The 17,285-nt window shown below is 57.1% G+C and overlaps 7 protein-coding genes across 7 annotated transcripts; 3 read left to right on the forward strand and 4 right to left on the reverse strand.

Moving 5' to 3' along the window:
• Positions 1-1,584: 1,584 nt before the first annotated feature.
• BCV69DRAFT_284923 (hypothetical protein) lies at positions 1,585-3,844 on the reverse strand. Its single transcript, XM_025493220.1, has 3 exons — positions 2,532-3,844; positions 2,050-2,458; positions 1,585-1,963 (listed from the first exon to the last, which is right to left on the reverse strand). The coding sequence occupies exons 1-3, from the start codon at positions 3,429-3,431 to the stop codon at positions 1,626-1,628; spliced, it is 1,647 nt and encodes a 548-aa protein (XP_025345777.1). The 5' UTR covers positions 3,432-3,844; the 3' UTR covers positions 1,585-1,625.
• BCV69DRAFT_284924 (ribosomal protein L13e) lies at positions 3,659-5,156 on the reverse strand. The gene is made up of 2 exons (XM_025493221.1): positions 4,127-5,156; positions 3,659-3,842 (listed from the first exon to the last, which is right to left on the reverse strand). The coding sequence occupies exons 1-2, from the start codon at positions 4,721-4,723 to the stop codon at positions 3,810-3,812; spliced, it is 630 nt and encodes a 209-aa protein (XP_025345778.1). The 5' UTR covers positions 4,724-5,156; the 3' UTR covers positions 3,659-3,809.
• A 148-nt stretch (positions 5,157-5,304) lies between these two features.
• Positions 5,305-6,508, reverse strand: BCV69DRAFT_284925 (hypothetical protein). The gene is made up of 2 exons (XM_025493222.1): positions 6,412-6,508; positions 5,305-6,271 (listed from the first exon to the last, which is right to left on the reverse strand). The coding sequence occupies exons 1-2, from the start codon at positions 6,478-6,480 to the stop codon at positions 5,804-5,806; spliced, it is 537 nt and encodes a 178-aa protein (XP_025345779.1). The 5' UTR covers positions 6,481-6,508; the 3' UTR covers positions 5,305-5,803.
• Positions 6,509-6,732: 224 nt separating this feature from the next.
• BCV69DRAFT_273577 (hypothetical protein) lies at positions 6,733-10,085 on the forward strand. Its single transcript, XM_025491011.1, has 2 exons — positions 6,733-7,934; positions 8,014-10,085. The coding sequence occupies exons 1-2, from the start codon at positions 6,856-6,858 to the stop codon at positions 9,977-9,979; spliced, it is 3,045 nt and encodes a 1,014-aa protein (XP_025345780.1). The 5' UTR covers positions 6,733-6,855; the 3' UTR covers positions 9,980-10,085.
• A 306-nt stretch (positions 10,086-10,391) lies between these two features.
• On the forward strand, positions 10,392-11,698 carry BCV69DRAFT_284926 (ubiquitin-conjugating enzyme E2 8). Its single transcript, XM_025493223.1, has 3 exons — positions 10,392-10,866; positions 10,986-11,065; positions 11,204-11,698. The coding sequence occupies exons 1-3, from the start codon at positions 10,823-10,825 to the stop codon at positions 11,659-11,661; spliced, it is 582 nt and encodes a 193-aa protein (XP_025345781.1). The 5' UTR covers positions 10,392-10,822; the 3' UTR covers positions 11,662-11,698.
• A 306-nt stretch (positions 11,699-12,004) lies between these two features.
• On the forward strand, positions 12,005-14,042 carry BCV69DRAFT_284927 (CRAL/TRIO domain-containing protein). Its single transcript, XM_025493224.1, has 2 exons — positions 12,005-12,928; positions 13,025-14,042. The coding sequence occupies exons 1-2, from the start codon at positions 12,449-12,451 to the stop codon at positions 13,781-13,783; spliced, it is 1,239 nt and encodes a 412-aa protein (XP_025345782.1). The 5' UTR covers positions 12,005-12,448; the 3' UTR covers positions 13,784-14,042.
• A 407-nt stretch (positions 14,043-14,449) lies between these two features.
• Positions 14,450-16,541, reverse strand: BCV69DRAFT_68517 (hypothetical protein). The gene has a single exon (XM_025495445.1). The coding sequence runs from the start codon at positions 16,144-16,146 to the stop codon at positions 14,533-14,535; it is 1,614 nt and encodes a 537-aa protein (XP_025345783.1). The 5' UTR covers positions 16,147-16,541; the 3' UTR covers positions 14,450-14,532.
• Between the last annotated feature and the right edge of the window lie 744 nt (positions 16,542-17,285).

The following is a 17,285-nucleotide window of genomic DNA, read 5'->3' on the forward strand; positions in this document are numbered from 1 at the left end:
AGGACACACACACAATCGGCTTGACAATCTCATCTGTTCAGCAGCAGCAGTACCTGGAATCTTCACCCTAGCTCAAAGCCCGGGTCATGAGCTTGCGTACACGACAAATCACCTCGGGCACTTCACCCTGATTGCTTCGCTCTTGCCGTTGCTGCAAGCCACAGCAGCAGCTCATTCTCTGAAAGAAGTTAGTGTCGTCATCGTCGCTTCGGACGTAACTCATCACATCTGCATAATAGGTCTTGGCAAGGGCAAGGGATTGGATCATGGATGTCGATCAGTTCGACAGTCCTGTAGGATAGACGATGATGCAAGCTTACCTTAGATCGAAGTTGTGCAACGTCTTACCGACGAGGCACCTGACCGAAAGGTCGCCGCTGGCGAGATCAGGGGATTCAGGGAAGCTGCGCATCGACAGCGTTCATCCGGGCGTGTTTGTGTCTGGTTCGTTGAATCTCACGAGAGGAGGGAGGACGCTGAGATGGGTACCATTGAGTCATTGGTGAAGAAGGGGGGCACAATGCTTCTCAATTCTAGCGGTGAGCTGCACATTTCTGACCTAGGCTCCCTCACTGAAGCTGTCGTTGAAGTTTGACTCGATGCCCTACTTCAGATGGACGCCGAGCGGTCTGCCCTGGCTACCCCCCACGCGTCCATTAGCCCCGAGGTAGCACGACAAGGCTATCATGGCGAGTCGTAAGTTACGAGCTGCAGTTTGGGAGGAGCACAGAGCACAGGAAAAGGGCACCACGCGGCACAAATGCTAAGTCAGTCGCCTCTCCGGTCATGTATGGGTACCTGCACAGCGTCTCTCCCTACGGCGTCGTAAAGACTGAATCTCTCTTCCCTCTCCTACTTGATCAGAGGGTCGCAAAAGACGTCATTGACAGTCACTGAAGCAGATGCAGGAGGCGCTGGGCAGCGATGTGGATCTCAAAAGACACATCAGGGCTGCGTCACAAGTACGGAAGGCATGCGGTGGCGATGTAGCCACGAAATGGTTCCTTATATCGCCTGCCCTATCAAAAGATACATTTAGTAGAGCATGACTCGACCTGCGCATCGCTGGACTTGCCTGCTGAGCGACAAAACGCCCGATCTTCGTCAGCGGCACACTCTCATGGTAGCTTGCTTGAAACATTCTGGAGCACTCGCACATGGCTTAATTCTCGATTGGCCTGTCGATCACTGTACGAGCCATACATTGTGGGCCCCGCAGGCGGCACGGCAACGTCACTACCAATCTTCAACCAGGAGCAGGCGACACCAACCGAGCAACTGGCCCCTACAGCGACGGCACACATAAGTTCCACGCAGTTGAGCGAGCTCTTGTGTGAGCACGTGAGTGGGCGTGCTCAGAGCATGCATGCCAGTGCGGTGCTCGTGTATTTGGTCAGATATGCCAACAGAGGCCGATGAGCTCTACGACGTGCAGCGCAGGCTGTTGACACCGACACGCGCGTGCGAATTGCACCAGTCGACCATTGGAGCAGGCACTCAAGCAGTAATCCGACGACGAATATCCCAATGAAGAGGTGTCATTCCGCGACGCAAAACATCTGTAGTCTGTTTCCCAATAAGAAACGCATTTTCGATATCCTTCTTCGTCTACGACAGCTGCTAGCTCATAATTTACTGCCTCCTACGAACTGTCTTCCCTTCTCATCGACATAGCTGGCAAGCGCCCTTCTCCTCGAATCACCACCATGGTGCACCGGCACGGGCGCATTGCTCCTCTCCCCTTCTCCTTCCGCCGCCGAAGCCCTCTTTTCAATGGACACGTAGTCCCTCTCGCCCTCTCCAACGTAGATTTGTCGGGGACGCCAGATGGTGACCTTTTGCTGGAGCATCATCTGACGCCAGTGGGCTAGCCAGCCGGCAACGCGGGCGACGGCAAAGATGACTGTGAACATGTCCGTGGGGAAGCCGATCTGCGTGTAAATCAGGCCGGACCAATAGTCCACTGAAGGGAGACAAAGAATGAAAGGAGGTGTGAGCTTACACAAGCTTTGAACCATATGCGAAAGATTTATCTTTCAGATATCTCACCATTGGCACCGAGCTTGCGGGAGACGAAGTAGTCGTCCTTGTTCGCCGCATCATTGAGGGCCAGCGCCGTGTCAAGGAGCGGACTGCGACCGGTAATCTTGAAGACGTCGTCTGCGATCTTGCGAATGACCTTTGATCGTGGGTCAGTGGTCTTGTACACTCTGTGGCCGAATCCGGAGAGGACCTCCTCCTTGCGTTTGACTTTTTCTAGGAATTCGGGCACCTTATCAGGGGAGCCGATGCGGCCCAGCATCTCTACCACGCTCTGGTTGGCTCCCCCATGTAGGGGACCACTAAGAGCTGCACAGGCGGCAGACACTACCGAGTAGGGGTCGGCAAGAGTGGATCCTACTTGCAGGCCAGTAGCGCACGAGGCGTTCAACTCGTGGTCGGCGTGGAGGAGGAAGAGCTGCGTGGAAAGAAAGGCCTTCTGCGTCAGCTACCAAGCTCTATTCTGATTGGCACATCCTCTGTCTACGTACTACGTCGAGCGCCTTCTCAAAGACTGGATTGGGGCGGTACTCCCGCTCGTTCAGCGTATCAAGCAGGTACAGGAACGTCCCAGCGTAAGACAAGCCCACCGGTGGTCGATTGAAAGGCCTTCCCTGTCGCACACGGTAGCTCATGGCGGCTAGCGTGATAGCCTTCCCCATGATGCGGTAGATTTGCTTGTCCATGATGGCCAGCGAAGCGTCTCCCTTTGTGTACAGCTTCTGACCCTGAAGCGAAGGGTTGGCCTCGGGCGCAAAAGCCCCGAGCGAGGCAAAGCCACTGGAGAGAATGAGCATGGGATGCGAGTCGTACCGGTGAGCGCGGATGAGCTGAGTCATGTCCTCATGGACATAGGAGTGGTGGAGGATCTCATCCTCCCACAGTCGGTACTGCTCCTTGGTGGGCAGCTGGCCATAGATGAGCAGGTAGGACGATTCGAGGTGGTTGCTAGACTCTGCCAGCTGCTCGATGGGGTAACCCCTGTACCTCAGCACTCCGTCTGTACCATTGATGTATGTGATACGAGATTCGATAACAGTCGTATTCATAAATCCTGGGTCGTGCACCCTGAGTCCTCCCTCGGTCTCATCCTCTTCCCTGTCGGCATGCTCAGCGCCAAAGGTGGGCCTGCGCTGGGACGAGACCTTCTTGAAATCAACTGCCTTGACGGAATTCCGGGTGATGGGGAATTCGTAGGACTTGCCTGTACGATTGTCAATGACGGTGATGGTCTGACGAGGAGCGGTAGCAGCAGTGGTGGACATGCCCATGATGGCCGAAGGGGAATTGGAATTGGGAACAAGTGGTATGGTAGGGGTAACGTTGGTCCAACACGGAAAGGGGACGCAGCGTGTGAGAGTGTCAGTGCACCGGACCGGCACTGGCGGCATTGACGGCCGTCCGCCCCATCTCGAATGGCGCACACCATTCGCGTGTGAAGCTCAGATGACAGGGCTCAGATTGTCAGATCGGTTACACTGGTGGCTTTGAGAATGTGTGGTAGAGTGTGCTGAATGAAGGATCAACGGCCACGGAGGTCGAAGAAGGGACAGTATGAGTACAAGAAAAGGGAAAATTGGGAAAGAAGACGAGCAGAAGCGATGTGTTCGTCGATGCCCAATCTTCCAAGACCGCTCAGCACATCCGAAGCAGCCCCTTTCCTTTGGTCATCGCATCGTAGTAGCTGCTCGTACGCGAGCGGAAAGAGCGCCAGAAGAGACACGAACAAGCAGCGAAGAGAGGCAAAAGATGGAGTCGATACCATCTCTTTACTTCTTGGCAGCAGCGGCCTCCTCCTCCTTCTGTTGACGAGAAGCGACAGGAAGAGGGGAAAAAGGCAAAGTCAGTAAATTGTTTCCTTCGCTCCTTAGCACTCTGGTGTCTCCTCCTAAAGGGAGTCGCCGCTCGGTCGTGCCTGAGACCTGAAGACCGTCGAAAATGGCACCGCCTCTTGCAGGCCTTGTCCGACATCCACTCGACGCCGGCGCTTGACATCGCCGGGCCATCGTTCGTTCCAAGTCACATGTGCATCCACCTGGCGTCGTCATCGCCTCGTACCATCCACCGCTCTTTGACTGTGACTCACCTTCTTCTGTCGGGCAGCCCGCATTCCCTCGTTCCTGTGCTTGGCACGCTCCTCCCTGAGAGTTCGGAAGGCGTTGAACTCCTTCTCCTCCGAAGTGATGGCACGAGGAGCCTCGGCCTGGTAACCAGCGGGGATGGGGAAGGCAGCGGCAGTGTCGCGGGTGGTGGTGAGCGAGGAGAGGTCGACCTTCTTGCCCTTGTTGGCCTTGTTGCGGCGAGGCAGAACAACGAGCTTCTCCTTGTAAGCCTTCAGACGGTCAGAGTTGAGCTTCAACGACTCCTCAGACTTGTTGCGTCGCCTGTGATCAACGGGAACACCGATGGAGCGAGCCTCCTTCTTGCGCAGGCCAGCGGCCTTGAGCTCCTCAACAGTGAAGCCCTTGCCCTCACGCAGCTTAGTGTTGTACTTGATGGTGGGGCAACGGACAGCCGGGCGGAGAGGCTTGACGGGTCGCAGACCAAGGGCAGCTGCCTTTGCAGTTCGGGCGTTGCGGCGGCTCTTCTTGGCTCCGGGCTGGTCGAACCAGACCTTGACCCTCCTCTGCCAGTCCTTGCGGAAATGGTTGTTGTGGAGAACGTTGTTGTGCCTGAAACCCATCTGAGGAGCAGGCAGGGAGAACGGATGGGGGGAAGAGTATGGGTGAGTCCATCTGTCGCGATATGAGTGGGACATCACCAGAGAAAGCTGCTATTGTCTCTTCCCACCAAAGGCTTCCCACGGCGCTCTTGTCCAGGCCCATGCCCGCCGAACACAACCTTCGACGTCTGACAGCTCAGCAGAGCATCAGACGTATACCATCCCGTTGCCCATCTCTATCCACGCGCGAAGTCTTCATCAGGGTGTCCTTGGAAGCTGCCAAACGGTCGCTGCAGTGACCAGCCTGTACTGCATCTCCCAATTCTGCCTGCTGTGCAATTCTCGTCGAGCACTTCGTTTGGGTCCTCGGCTTTGTATCCGTACGTGTGATGTGATGAAGTGTTGCGATGCGATACTCACTGTTGATGATGTTGAGGGGGAAGGATAGGGGAATAGAGGGTGGTACGAATCACTTGCCAACGACTGGTGGGTTTGGCCTGGCTGTGGAAATTCCAGCCGCAATCGACCCTCTTCCTCCGCCTGCACCAAAACAGCGCGCGCAAGACGCCCGGACGTTCGATCTCCGCCCGGCGTCACAGGCGCCCCTCCGTTCCGTTCCGATTGCTGCACCCTTGCCGCCCTCGATCAGCGGGCGCCAGTCGGAGTGTGGCACTCGCGTCAAGGTATGAACGTCCAGGCTGGATCGATGAGCATGACGTGGATGCCATGAGTGTGTCGATGAAACCAGCAGGAAGAGGGGGCGTGGGCAGAGTCTCAAACCTGTCCTCTTCGTACGGGAAAAGGCAGCGGCGGGCCACAGCTGCATCGAAGTATTATTGTCGAGCGCTCATAGATGTCCACAGCAAGTCCAGGCAGGTCATGTTGCGTAGCCAATTGTCCCACGGGCCCAGACGGTCTGGCCCCACCTAAGTAGCAGAGATTCGCTCGCCCAAATTTACTGAAGTCTGCAGACTGTTCCTGCCCAATGTACTGGACAGTCATTTCAGGAATATGTACTCGATGGCATTAGTGAAAGCATAAAACATCCTCTGAAATCGTGGCCTCCAAATTCTCTATTTCATTTCGGCCCCGCTCAACCGCTCAGCTTGACCTTGGAGCGCCCCCGCTGCTCTGTTCTGTGGCATTCGGTTGACCAGAACCACCCGTACTGGCCTCGGCTCCCGCTCCCCCGCCACCGACGATGAGTTGAGGCTTCTCCACGACGAGCTTGTCGCCCTCGTAGATTCTATTCATCAACGCCGCCCTCTTCAGCGCTGCTAGATCCTTGACGGCGGTCTGATAGAAGATCCTCAGCCTCTCGGCATCGATGCCTTCGTCGTTTGCTGGATTTGTTGCGCCGGAAGGAGGTGGAGCAGATAGCTTGGAGGATGATGTCGAAGCGAGGGCAGAAGGAGAAGGGGAGAGTAGCGTCGGCGGCGAGACTTTCACTGTCTCTGTGCCAGCCTTTGAGTATGGCGAGGAAGTGGCGGCTTGCTGAGGCGGCAGAAGAGTGGACCTGAAGAGGTCTCGCGAGCGGCGCAGGAAATAGGTACGGAAATTGTACGAGGACTGCAAAGCCAGAATCAGCAAGGAGGGAGAGCAAGCGTCGGTGAGTGTGAGGGATCTTTACTTCATGGTCCTTTACCACGCCTACGGACGCAGCTGTGTCACGCAAAAGGCGTGAGCCGACTCAGCCGTGGTCTACTCACGAATGATTGAGCCGTGGCAAGGTAGCTCCTATACAGCCCAAGAATCTGAGCGCGACTTGGCGAAGACATGATGAATCAAGTCTGGGGTATAGTGGCAGTACTTGGAGCAATGGCGGATACGATGAAGTGCACTTGATCGTAAGGTGATGCGGAGCGGAAGTAGTGGCCTCACCCATTTCCAAGTGGATCCGATTCAGACGCCGAGGCTGACTGACCTCTCGGGTCCGCGCGTGTGTCGGCCTCAGCCCACTCGAAGCCCCGCCCGTGGTCCCCGCGATAATCAACGCGTGGGACGAGGCGCTGCACCCGATCAGGCGTCCACGAACCTTTGATCCCCCTCTGTACGGGTCAGGTGGCCAGCATCGCATCGCTGGCTGCTACCGAACTTACGTCTTGTCCCTCGTCTTCCTCTTCCTTCCCTCCCTGCCTGTGGCGTGCGTCCAGATGGAAGACGAGCTTTCCTCCTCCAGTCAGACTGGCTACGTCCTTCCTCCCCTCTCACAAGGCCAATATCCTTCCCAGGGCTATCGCTCAGCTGAGCCCTTCCTTCCATCTTCCTCACCTTCAAATCCTCACAAAGACCACGATCATCTAAAGTCTCCCGTGACGCCCCCCTCTTCGCCGCCGTTGAGAACGCATACGCGCTATCGCACGACATCGGCCAATGACCCATTCTCAGCTGCTGCTAAGGCCGGACTCAATCAGCATCCATCCTTCGGCAAAGAATATCCGCACGTCAAGCATCCCGGCAGAGGCAAGAGAAGTCTTCCTCCTAGCCCTAGTGTCCTCGAGGGCTCCGCAATCGTGACTGGCTCGGTAGCTGGTTCGCTTGATCCCTCCTCCTCGCAGTCTACCTCGGCATCGTCATGGCGTTCTTCACAAGCCGTCCACCGCAGAACTATCGCAGGCTCTCGCGTCCGCAGAGGCAAAGATGACCTCAGCAGCGATAGCGGTACGGACGTTGCGCGTGATCGAGCTTTGGCGAGGGCATTCGAGTTCTCTGACGATGCTCCTACCTCGGATGATCACTTAGAGGCCGTCCCCTGGGAACAGCCAAGCAGCGATACGGACGGTGGCATGGTCGGGCTGGGTCTAGGACCAAGCTTCCAGGAAGAAGGCTCTCCCTCAGCGGGTCGGCGCCGCCCAGAATCATATGCTCCTGTCAGAAGCTCTGCGAAGCGGTCTGCCTTCTCGCGATCCTCTTCCGTCAATGACCCCTTTGGCGCTTTCGGCTCGACCCTCTTCCCTACTCATGATCATCGTCCGATATCGAGTACCAACTCCCCCGGCAGTGGACAGCCTCTGACTCAAAGACGTCGCCTGGTAGGCACATCGCCCAAGAAACTGACTGTGACCGGCCAATCTGGCTGGGCAGGTGCGATGAGTGAGAGTGATGAGGAAGTCGATACTCGCCAGTCAGCGAGGGACAGGAGGCTGAGTGCAAAGCCCATGACAACGGCTCAGACCTGGCACAAGCTCGTTGAGCAGGTTTGGGATTCAGGGGATACCCGCATAGACATCAGGTGAACAAGAGCTGGAATCGTGGGAGCGAGTGATCGAGGACCATTTGCTGACTCTCTGCTCCTTCATCTGGACCACCAGCGACCGGCAACTAGACGCGATTCATCCCATCGTCGCCGACCTAGCAAAGTATGTCGCCATCGAGCCTCCAAGGTCCTTTGAGCCCACGACGTCCACCTCTTCACTTCCAAGTCGCATGCACCCTGCACAGGGGCAGATCAGCTCTCGCACTCCCTTTGCAAGAACTTCCACGAGCGTTACTGGAGGCTCAGCATGCACATCACCTGCTGGGCCATCTACACAGGGAAAGCTGCAGCTTTACCTTGCCAACAATCACCTCACGAAGATACCCTCTGCCCTCTTTGAGGTCGGCAACTTGCGCGTCCTATCTCTGCGCAAAAACAGTCTGAGCGAGCTTCCTTGTGCCGTGGGACAATTGCGAAACCTTAGAGAGCTCAATGTTGCGAACAATCAGCTGCGATACCTGCCGGCGGAGATCCAGAAGTTGAGTTTGGACGTCTTCTCCTACTTTCCCAACCCGTTCATGATGCCGCCCAAGGATGTGAAGCTGGAAGTCAGGAGCGTCCACTGCATCACCGGAAGCCTGATGGCTTCAATCTCTGCTGCTTCGGAAGACGCGAAGGATAGGGATGAAGATCAAGTCGATGAGCCTGCTCAAGACGACGGTGACAACATGGAGGCAGAGTTTCTTGCAGCTCACCAGAGCGACCTCAATACACCAGGCAACATGCTCTCGTCCCAATCGTCAATGGGACCTCCCCCATTACCGGTCAGATTCACCCGAGGTCCAGCTGGGGTACTGCCACAACCTCTGACAGGCTCTGTGGCCTTGCCACGACGTATCTTTGACCGTACGCGATCAGATGCTCAAGTGGATGAGCTACTCGCTCGAGGTGGTGGAAGGATGCTTGCACGGCCGGCCGGACCACAGGCGCCCTCCAATCTAGGGACGATGATGGAGGTGTCGGCGCCCAACGGAGACGACAGCCTTATGGAAGAGACGTCCGCACCGTCACCGAAAGCCACAGGTATGCAGATTCTGCGCTACTTGGGTCCACTCAAGGCGTCTGAACCCGCTGTACCTTCGCTTCAAGAATTGTGCATTCGAAGCATCTTGTCTCCCTGCGAAGCATCACGTCCCCCCTCGCCAGAGCCTTTGAAGACTTCTCAACCCGCAATAGCAGATGCGGCACCATCGCTGGGTGGCTCTCGTCCAGTCGTCTGGACACGTGTGCCTTCGACGTCTTTGGCGTTCCAACATCAGACTCAGCGACCAATGACTCTCCTGGAGAGCTATGAGAACGGAGTGCTTCGCGAGCTCGACACCGACTGCAGATTGAATGCAGCCACCATCAGTCTGCTGGAAGCAGCCAGAAGAAGCATCGAGGGCAAATGGGGCAGTGGCAGTGGTGCTGCGACCTCATCAAGAGGGACCAGGGCGGGAGAGCAGGACAGTTGGTGCAAAGGCGTTGCCGGAAAGACTAGCGATGATGAGGAAGCAGGTGCAACGATGCGGAGTAAAGAGGAGGACGATGCGGATGCCTCCTCGCCGGGCTCGGACGATGGCTTCGACCAGACGATCGTCTCCCTCTCTCCTTCCTTGCATCGCCGGGCTACCTCCACTGCCGCTATGGGTACGCTGCCCCCACCTCAGGACATCTCTACGAAGCTAGACTCGGAGGGGGACGATGCCACGTGCAACCCGCACTTCAACCGCTGTCCAAATCCGCTACATCCACAAAGCCGGGCGCTAGCTGAACAGGCAGGCATCCATGCGGATGTCCTGGCGGGCACTGCAATGAACATGGACTATCCCCTTGCACCTTTGCTGGCGCCATTCGCGCCCTTGTTCGCAAAGCCATGTGAGGAGAGGGTAGAGTGGGTCAGTCATATTGGCGGTTTCAGGGTGCTGGGGGGTAAGGCAGACGTGGAGAAATTGAAGGGCGTGAGTGCCCAGGACCACAACCTGCTGCCGCTGCTCTGGAGAGGTTGTTCACGTGGCTGTTTGGCCTTCCTGGAGGAGTAAATGGCTGGACAGAGCCAGACAGGCAGCCATTTGGTTGCGCTCGAAATATCACTTGTACATTCACTCTGACCACCTTCGATGTGCCTACTATAGGGTTGACTCTCTGTGTCAATGTTGTTGTGTGCACATTCTTCCCTACCTACAGGGACCTCCCTCTGTGATGGGCATCACCTCATCGTTGGGGCCGTGCATCACACTGCCAAGGGGGGCGACGGAAGTGGAGCTGGGCGCAGAGGTGCATGGCGACGGAGCACCGAATGCAGGCAGCCGGAGAGGGCGGGGCGGGGCCAGAGCGGGGCGGAGGCGAGGCAGCAAGACCCTGCTAGGCCAGAGATATCAGCCTTGCACCAACATCCCTATACAGAACAGACCATACACATCGTCAGACCATTCTCATTGTCTTTGATTGCATCCTCCAGATTCCTCAGCCAAGCACCACGATTCAGCATCGACTTCTGATAGAAGGAAATTCTCGCCGCACCTGATCCCCCACCCTTCACACGCCACTGCCCAACCTCCCACCCACCTCGACCTCTCGCTTACCCGCACGTCCACCTGCAATCAAGAGTAGGGCCTCGAATCCTGCCTCGCTGCAAGGTCTCCAGAAGAATATTGCGTCTGCATCACACTAGCATCGAGCTGAAACATCAAGCCCGAGCCTAGCTCCCCATTGCATATCGCTTAGGTCTGCTTCACTGCCGCTCCTGCCTGCAAGGGCAGTCTGAGCAGCCTCTTAGCATTCTTGCAAGGTCGGCTGGGCCTCCAACAGCTAGTTTTTGTGGAGACATTGCCCTCAAGGAACCGTGACTATAGACACAGGACAAAACCTCTACAGATACAAAGATGAGCTCTCCAAAGAGGAGGATAGAGACGGATATGATGAAGCTGTGAGTACCCTTGGGGTGAAGGCGGCCCTCATGGCGAGAAGGATCAGCTCAACTCACCACTTCACGAATGGTTTCCGAACATCGAACGTCTCCCCCACTACCTCATCTCCTTCCTTCAGGCTGATGTCGGACCATGAAGTGACACTGGTCAATGACTCGATGCAGGAGTTCTTTGTGCAATTCAAGGGGCCCGCTGAGAGTGAGTAGAGGTACGACAGCGGTGAAAGAGAAGGTCAAGTCATGACTGACGCCTGGTACGCCTTCCTGAATCGTCTTGGCCCTCATTGTGTTGCCACCCGCTCCTCTCCCCACTCTCTGGCGCTTTGACTCGCTCCAGCACCCTTTGCCGGCGGCGAGTGGCGGATTCATGTGGAGCTGCAAGACCAATATCCCTACAAGTCGCCCTCGATTGGCTTCATGAACAAGATCTTCCACCCCAACATCGACGAAATGTCGGGTTCGGTGTGCCTGGACGTGATCAATCAGACATGGTCGCCCATGTTTGACCTGGTCAATGTCTTTGAAGTCTTTCTGCCTCAGCTGCTACGGTATCCGAATCCCACGGACCCTCTGAATGGGGATGCGGCAAGTCTGCTGATGAGAGATCCCAAGAGCTATGAAGTCAAGGTGCAAGACTATGTGCGGAGATATGCTAGTGGGAGTGGAGGCGCTGCGGGGGCAAAGAAGGCTGGTGAGGAGGATGAGGATGAAGAGGACGACAGCGAAGAAGAAGAGGAGATGAGCGATGCGGGCAGTTTTGGAGACGAGGACGAGGCAGCAGACATGGAGTTGTAGAAGCAAAGGTAGGGGGACCGACTCGGGTCAGTGGAGACTGCAGACTAGCAGCATTGCACTTTCGGGCTGGGACAGTGGCGTGTAGCCTTGGTTCCTGGTCATGTCCATCGGCCGCTGTCTGTGATCCACGACGATGGAAATGGATGTGTTGGTAGGTTGAATCTCCTTTGCTCATGCCTTGAATACATGCGTCATCCTCTTTTGAATGTCTGTGCTGTCCCTCTGGCCGCCCTGGTGTGAGTGGGGCAAAGGGCGGAAAGAAGGGGCCCCTTGGGGCGGAGAGGCGGAGCGGAAAGAGGGGAAAAAGTGGCCTGGCCTGTGTGGCGCTGAGCCGAGTGGGATGGGCTGGGCTCAATCTAGATTGCAGAAGCGAATGCGTCCACGCCAGAAGGGGAGCTTACCATTGAGAATCAGCTCAGTCCTCTACCCTTGCTTAAAGGGGTCCGCTTTCATCCACTCGACGTCGTCTACATTTGAGAGTACCCCTCCTATCCACAACTTCTTCAAAAGTGATCCACAAGTCTACCCACCACGGCAACCCCTGGCGTAGGTGCGTGCCTGACTTGTTGCCCTCCTTCCACTGCCGATCCAAGCGGCATCCAGAGCCGAGGCCAAAGTCAAGACCAGAGAGCAACACAGCAAACGCGGCACACCAGAAGCCGAGGCAGCGACGGCACTCGTAGCACTGCTGCCACTCTCACCCTCACCGCCACGCCACGCCCCTCAAGAGCACTGGCTGTACCTGCCTGGAGTCTCACATCTGCACCTATAGTACCCCATCTCCAGCATGTCTCGCTTCCTACGAGGCCTACGTGGCACACCCGCCTCCTCGTCTGCCTCCTCGTCCACTTCTACAGCCGCAGACAGCACTGCTCCCTCTCCTCTGAGCAACTCCGCCTCCACATCTGCCAATACCTCTCGTCCATCCACACCCACACACCACCTCCTCTTTGAGCCTCATGGCCAAGTGCGGCGACGTCCTCAGGAGGAACTCTCCGCCGAGGATCAGGCAAAGGTTCGAAGGCTGCGCGAACACATGGAGAGGCTAGTGCAGAATCATTACTACATTGACGCGGATGGAGTCGAGGGAAAGGGGAAGAAGAGGAGAGAGGATGGCTCCAAGGATCCTCAGGGTCAGCTGGTGGAACAATACTATGAGCAGTGGGAGTATAGGTGGCTCGATCTAGAGCAAGGAGAGGGCAATACCGTCAGGAGATATCTCAGGGCGGGTAAAGGCAACGAGGAAGACGCCATCAAGAGGCTCGAGGTGAGTGGCCTGATCCCTGTTGACCATGATGTGCCGCTTCATCAACCCCCTAAACACATCCCCCATCTCTCCTCTGACTTCTGCGCCTGTCCCCAGTCCTCTCTGGCATGGCGTCGCTCCTTCAAGCCAGACATCATCGTCCCCGAAGACGTACGCGTGGAAGGCGAGACGGGCAAGTCCCTCCCGCTAGGCTACGACGTCGAGGGTCGCGTGGTCCTCTACCTCAATCCGGGAAAGGAGAATACCAGGCCTTCGGAGCGCCAGATCCGACACGTCGTCTGGGGTCTAGAACGAGCCATAGACCTTCTACCCCCCTACCAGAGCAAGCTCACCTTGGTCATCGACTTCAAGCACTCTTCCCAAGCGCAGAATCCCAACATGTCCACTTCCATCCGAGTCCTCTCCATCCTGCAGAATCACTACGTGGAACGCCTGGGCCTAGGCTTGGCCCTCAATCCACCCTGGTACCTCAATGCCTTCTGGGCCTCCCTTCAACCCTTTCTCGATCCAATCACAAAGACCAAAGTCAAGTGGAACCCGCAGGGCGAAGAGCTCCGTGGTCTTATTCCACCTCAACAGCTTCCAAAGTATTATGGTGGCGACTACAACTTTGTGTTTGACAAGGACATCTTTTGGAAGGAGATTACGGACTGGTGCGGAATTGCCGAGGATGGCAAGAGGAGTCATGAAAGTTGGAGCAAGAAGGGAGGGAAACCCGAGGAGGTGGACATGGCAGTGACAGATCGTCAAGGGGCCGCTACCAATGCAGGTCGCCCAGCTTCGATAGCCTCATCGGCATCCGATGGAGCTTCCTTCACGAGCGCAAGCGGGGAAGCGAATGGCGCACCGCCATGACAGGTCGGTCGGGTCAGGTCAGGTTAGGTCCGATCCGCTAGACGATTCAGACATTTCAGGTCAGAATTGGGAAAGGGTTGGACACGAAGCATGTCTTATAGAGCCAGTGCCAAGATGTGGACGCAGACGCAGACGCAGACGCAGCTGCAGGCAAGACGATACCTAGACTAGGAGCCACTCCACTTGTGTACCGTAGAGCAGCCAGAGCGATCCACTCGACGCCCATCCAAATTTTTATCCACAATGACATTCATCCCCCATTTCATTCTGGCTGTAGAGTGTGAAGAGTCGGCCACAACATACAGACAAGTAGACGGTAGGCATAGGGACAGATTCACGGTACGGAGAGTATGTGTGGCAATTGACAAGTGATAAAGTATGTGGGTTCGCCGCCAGAAGGAGACGTAGTAGGAGACATCAACGTCGCATGGTGCGATGCGGCGCGGCGCGCCGCGGCGCCAGTTTGGGTCAAAGTGAAAACATGACATGGGCAGAGAGTAAAGAGATTGAAGAAAGAAGACGAAGACGAAGGAGGGGGAGGCGAGAGACATCTCCAGAAGAAGGCTCGCGATTTGAAGCACATGTGTGCAGCGAAGGCGGAAGTAGAGCGCCGCTGTGCGCCCGTCGACAGCCAGTGTCGATCTTGGCTCCTTGCTGGTCATGATCGCCACCATCACCTCCACCTGCGACTTCGTTTGCATGCTCGCTGTGATGTAGCATCCCGCAGCTAGAAACGAACCCCTTACCGCCTAGCGGTATCCGTAATTGTGATAATCCTGCTGGTTCTGATATTGTCCTTGGTAGTTGTTCGGCTGCTGATGTCCATTGTAAGCCTGTGGGTTCATTTGAGGAGAAGACATGTACGCTTGTGGGTTCATCTGAGGGGATGAGACGCCCACATCGCTGTATGCCTGCTGATGTTGATGCTGATAGTCTTGGTACGGTCCCGCGTTGCTAGCACCGCCGCTGGCGCCGTTGGTTGGGGGCGAAGCGACACCGTAGCCGCCGTCGTCGTACCCGTTCATGTAGGCATGGGGCGACGAGAGGTCAGGCTCCATCATTGCGCCCGGGTACCCTACGGTGGAGCCACCGGCGACGCTCTCCGTGGCGCCTCCTCGACCCGACTGACTCTTGACGTCGCTAGCGCCAGAGGGACTGTAATCGTCATAGTATGCCTGATTGTTGCCATTGCCCTGCGCAGAGAGATAGTCCGGTGCAGCTCCATACTCGTGTCCAGTCTGATTGTAGTCCTGCTGATTCGACTCGTATGGTGATGTGTTTGAGCCGCCGTAGGCTCCTGCACCAGTCAGATGGACCGTCGAGCCGCCATAGGCACCGGCGACGGTGACCATGTGATCTCCATACCCTCCAGCACCGGCGATGTTGCTCATGGTCATGGATCGCCTGCCGTCGACGTCTTCATCGTCGAGCCTGCCTGCATCCGAGTAGGTGTCCTCGCCCATGTCAAAGCCTGCTCCACCGGTGCGACGTGCTGGCAAGGGCTGCATGGCGGCCACGTCGCCCTCTGCATGCTTGAGCTCGGGCCACTTGATGTCAGCATCACCGTCGTCGAAGCCGGACCTCTTGCCAGTGAACCTCATGAGGAGGAACACAAGACCTCCTAGCAGAGCCAGTCCACCCACGGCACCCGACACACCGGCGATGAGGGCAGTGTGAGATCCGGAATTGTCTGCTTCAGATGTGGCAGTAGCGGAGGGCTGCTGTGTAGTCGAGGCCTGTACGGTGGAGGTGAGTACGACAATGGAACCGGCGGCGTCTGTGGAAGTGGCCAGGAAGGAACTTGCGGCGGCAGTCGCCGCGGCGGTGGATGAGGCAGCGGCGGAACGTGAGGCAGCAGAGGCAGAAGCCAGGGACGCGGCGCGAGCAGCCGACGATGAAGCGGCTGCATCGGCCTGTGAGGCGGATGCTGCTGCCTGCGATGCCGACAGTGACGCCTGTTGTGCGGCGGAGGAGGAAGCCGCGGCGGCCACCTTGGACAAGGAAGAGGAAGATGCTTGGGCAGCGGCGGAGGATGAGGCTGCTGCTGCTGCTGTATCGCTCGAGGAGGAAGTCGAGGAGGGTGAAGATGGGGACGAGGTTGAAGAGGCGGCGGCGGTTGTGGTCGGGGTCGAGGAAGTGGCTGAATCTGACCCGTCGAGTGAGTCGGAAGTGCTGGAGTCTGAGCCATCGTCTGATCCGAAAAGTGCTCTTGGGAGAATGTCAAGAGGCGCGATGCGTATCCTCCTCTCCATGCGGTCTAGTGCGCTGGCGTTGGCATTGGCGGGGGCGAGAGCGGAGGTAGCGATGAGGAATGCTAGGATTGAGACGAGAGGAGGGAGGGTAGTATTCCGTAGGAGGACCATTGTAGGCGATTGTGTGAGCGGTGTGAGTGAGAAAGATGGGAAAGAGGACACCGGCGAAAGGAGGAAAGGAGGAACGAGGGAGAGTCGTTGTTGAGGCAGACGCTTGTGAAGAGAGGGTTTGTGGTCGTGAGAATCGAGATGAAGATGTTTGTAGTTGGGCCGTCAGGGGGTTGTGCGAGTGTGTGTGTGTGCGTGTGTGTGGGTAGGTATGCGATCGACGATGGTGCCAGTCCTTCGATGGAACGCAGACAGGAGTGAGAGTGAGGGGAGAAAGGGAGGGTGAAGAGGGAGAGAGGGAGAGAGGCAGACGAGATCAGGGTCAAGGAGAGGATAGAGTCCAGGAGTGAGTGAGATGAGGAGTGAGTGTGTGTGAGTGTGTGTGAGTATATGCTCCTCGATGGAAAGGGATGACGAGGGGAGGGCGCAGGCGGGCGGGCGGGCAGGGCGGCGAGGGACCCCCAGGCGCAGGCAGAGGCGAGACCAACAGACGCGCGCAATTCCGGGCACGGGAGGAGTGCAGCCAAAAGGGGGACCCCGGCGCGTGGGCGCAGAACAACACTGCCGGGCGGGCGCGCGGCCGTGGTGAGATGCACAAGGTAAGAACAAACGCAGCCAATGGCATCGACAGCACAAGGCCAGGAGCACAGTGGCAAACAGGGGGGCAAGGCGGGGCACAGAGGACCACCACGACCATCCCCAATACACGCAGCGCACACAAGCCCAGCCTCGGCCTCATTCCCATCGACGTCCCTCCCCCGACGACAAACATCGGCCACTAGATTGGCACCAGCAACCCCCCCTCCTCGCGTGGCTTCTCCTCGTCTAGGTAGGCCAGTCATCGCATCGCATCGCATCACATCGCATCGCAGTGCATCGCATCGATGAAGGGGACAATCCATCCATCCATTCAGGGCGATCGAACCAACTGACCCAACGAAATCCAGGCAAAGGAGTTGCACTCCCGTCCCTGTACGCCCGCCGGCTTTCCCAGCTGCACATCCAGGTATGCTTCACTCTATCCCACGCATGTAGGAACTGCTCAATTGCTTGACATTGCATCTCTAGCGCTCCCGGCCATGCAAACGCACACACACACACATTCGACCCTCGACGACTCCGTCTGACCCTAAAGCTCGCCC

The sequence above is a fragment of the Pseudomicrostroma glucosiphilum genome (genome assembly GCF_003144135.1).
Source record: "Pseudomicrostroma glucosiphilum strain MCA 4718 unplaced genomic scaffold BCV69scaffold_15, whole genome shotgun sequence".
Classification (NCBI taxonomy): Eukaryota; Fungi; Basidiomycota; class Exobasidiomycetes; order Microstromatales; family Microstromataceae; genus Microstroma; species Microstroma glucosiphilum.

Coding starts and splice junctions, on each gene's coding strand:
- BCV69DRAFT_68517 (XM_025495445.1), bottom strand. CDS start 16,146: ATGGTCCTCCTACGGAATACTACCCTCCCTCCTCTCGTCTCAATCCTA.
- BCV69DRAFT_284923 (XM_025493220.1), bottom strand. CDS start 3,431: ATGCCGCCAGTGCCGGTCCGGTGCACTGACACTCTCACACGCTGCGTC. Junction 2,459..2,531: donor TTGAGAAGGCGCTCGACGTA/GTACGTAGACAG, acceptor CTTTCCACGCAG/CTCTTCCTCCTCCACGCCGA. Junction 1,964..2,049: donor CCGCAAGCTCGGTGCCAATG/GTGAGATATCTG, acceptor GTCTCCCTTCAG/TGGACTATTGGTCCGGCCTG.
- BCV69DRAFT_284924 (XM_025493221.1), bottom strand. CDS start 4,723: ATGGGTTTCAGGCACAACAACGTTCTCCACAACAACCATTTCCGCAAG. Junction 3,843..4,126: donor GGGCTGCCCGACAGAAGAAG/GTGAGTCACAGT, acceptor TCTCGTCAACAG/AAGGAGGAGGAGGCCGCTGC.
- BCV69DRAFT_284926 (XM_025493223.1), top strand. CDS start 10,823: ATGAGCTCTCCAAAGAGGAGGATAGAGACGGATATGATGAAGCT. Junction 10,867..10,985: donor GAGACGGATATGATGAAGCT/GTGAGTACCCTT, acceptor TCCTTCCTTCAG/GCTGATGTCGGACCATGAAG. Junction 11,066..11,203: donor ATTCAAGGGGCCCGCTGAGA/GTGAGTAGAGGT, acceptor GACTCGCTCCAG/CACCCTTTGCCGGCGGCGAG.
- BCV69DRAFT_273577 (XM_025491011.1), top strand. CDS start 6,856: ATGGAAGACGAGCTTTCCTCCTCCAGTCAGACTGGCTACGTCCTTCCT. Junction 7,935..8,013: donor GATACCCGCATAGACATCAG/GTGAACAAGAGC, acceptor CTGGACCACCAG/CGACCGGCAACTAGACGCGA.
- BCV69DRAFT_284927 (XM_025493224.1), top strand. CDS start 12,449: ATGTCTCGCTTCCTACGAGGCCTACGTGGCACACCCGCCTCCTCGTCT. Junction 12,929..13,024: donor ACGCCATCAAGAGGCTCGAG/GTGAGTGGCCTG, acceptor GCCTGTCCCCAG/TCCTCTCTGGCATGGCGTCG.
- BCV69DRAFT_284925 (XM_025493222.1), bottom strand. CDS start 6,480: ATGTCTTCGCCAAGTCGCGCTCAGATTCTTGGGCTGTATAGGAGCTAC. Junction 6,272..6,411: donor TTGCCACGGCTCAATCATTC/GTGAGTAGACCA, acceptor CTGGCTTTGCAG/TCCTCGTACAATTTCCGTAC.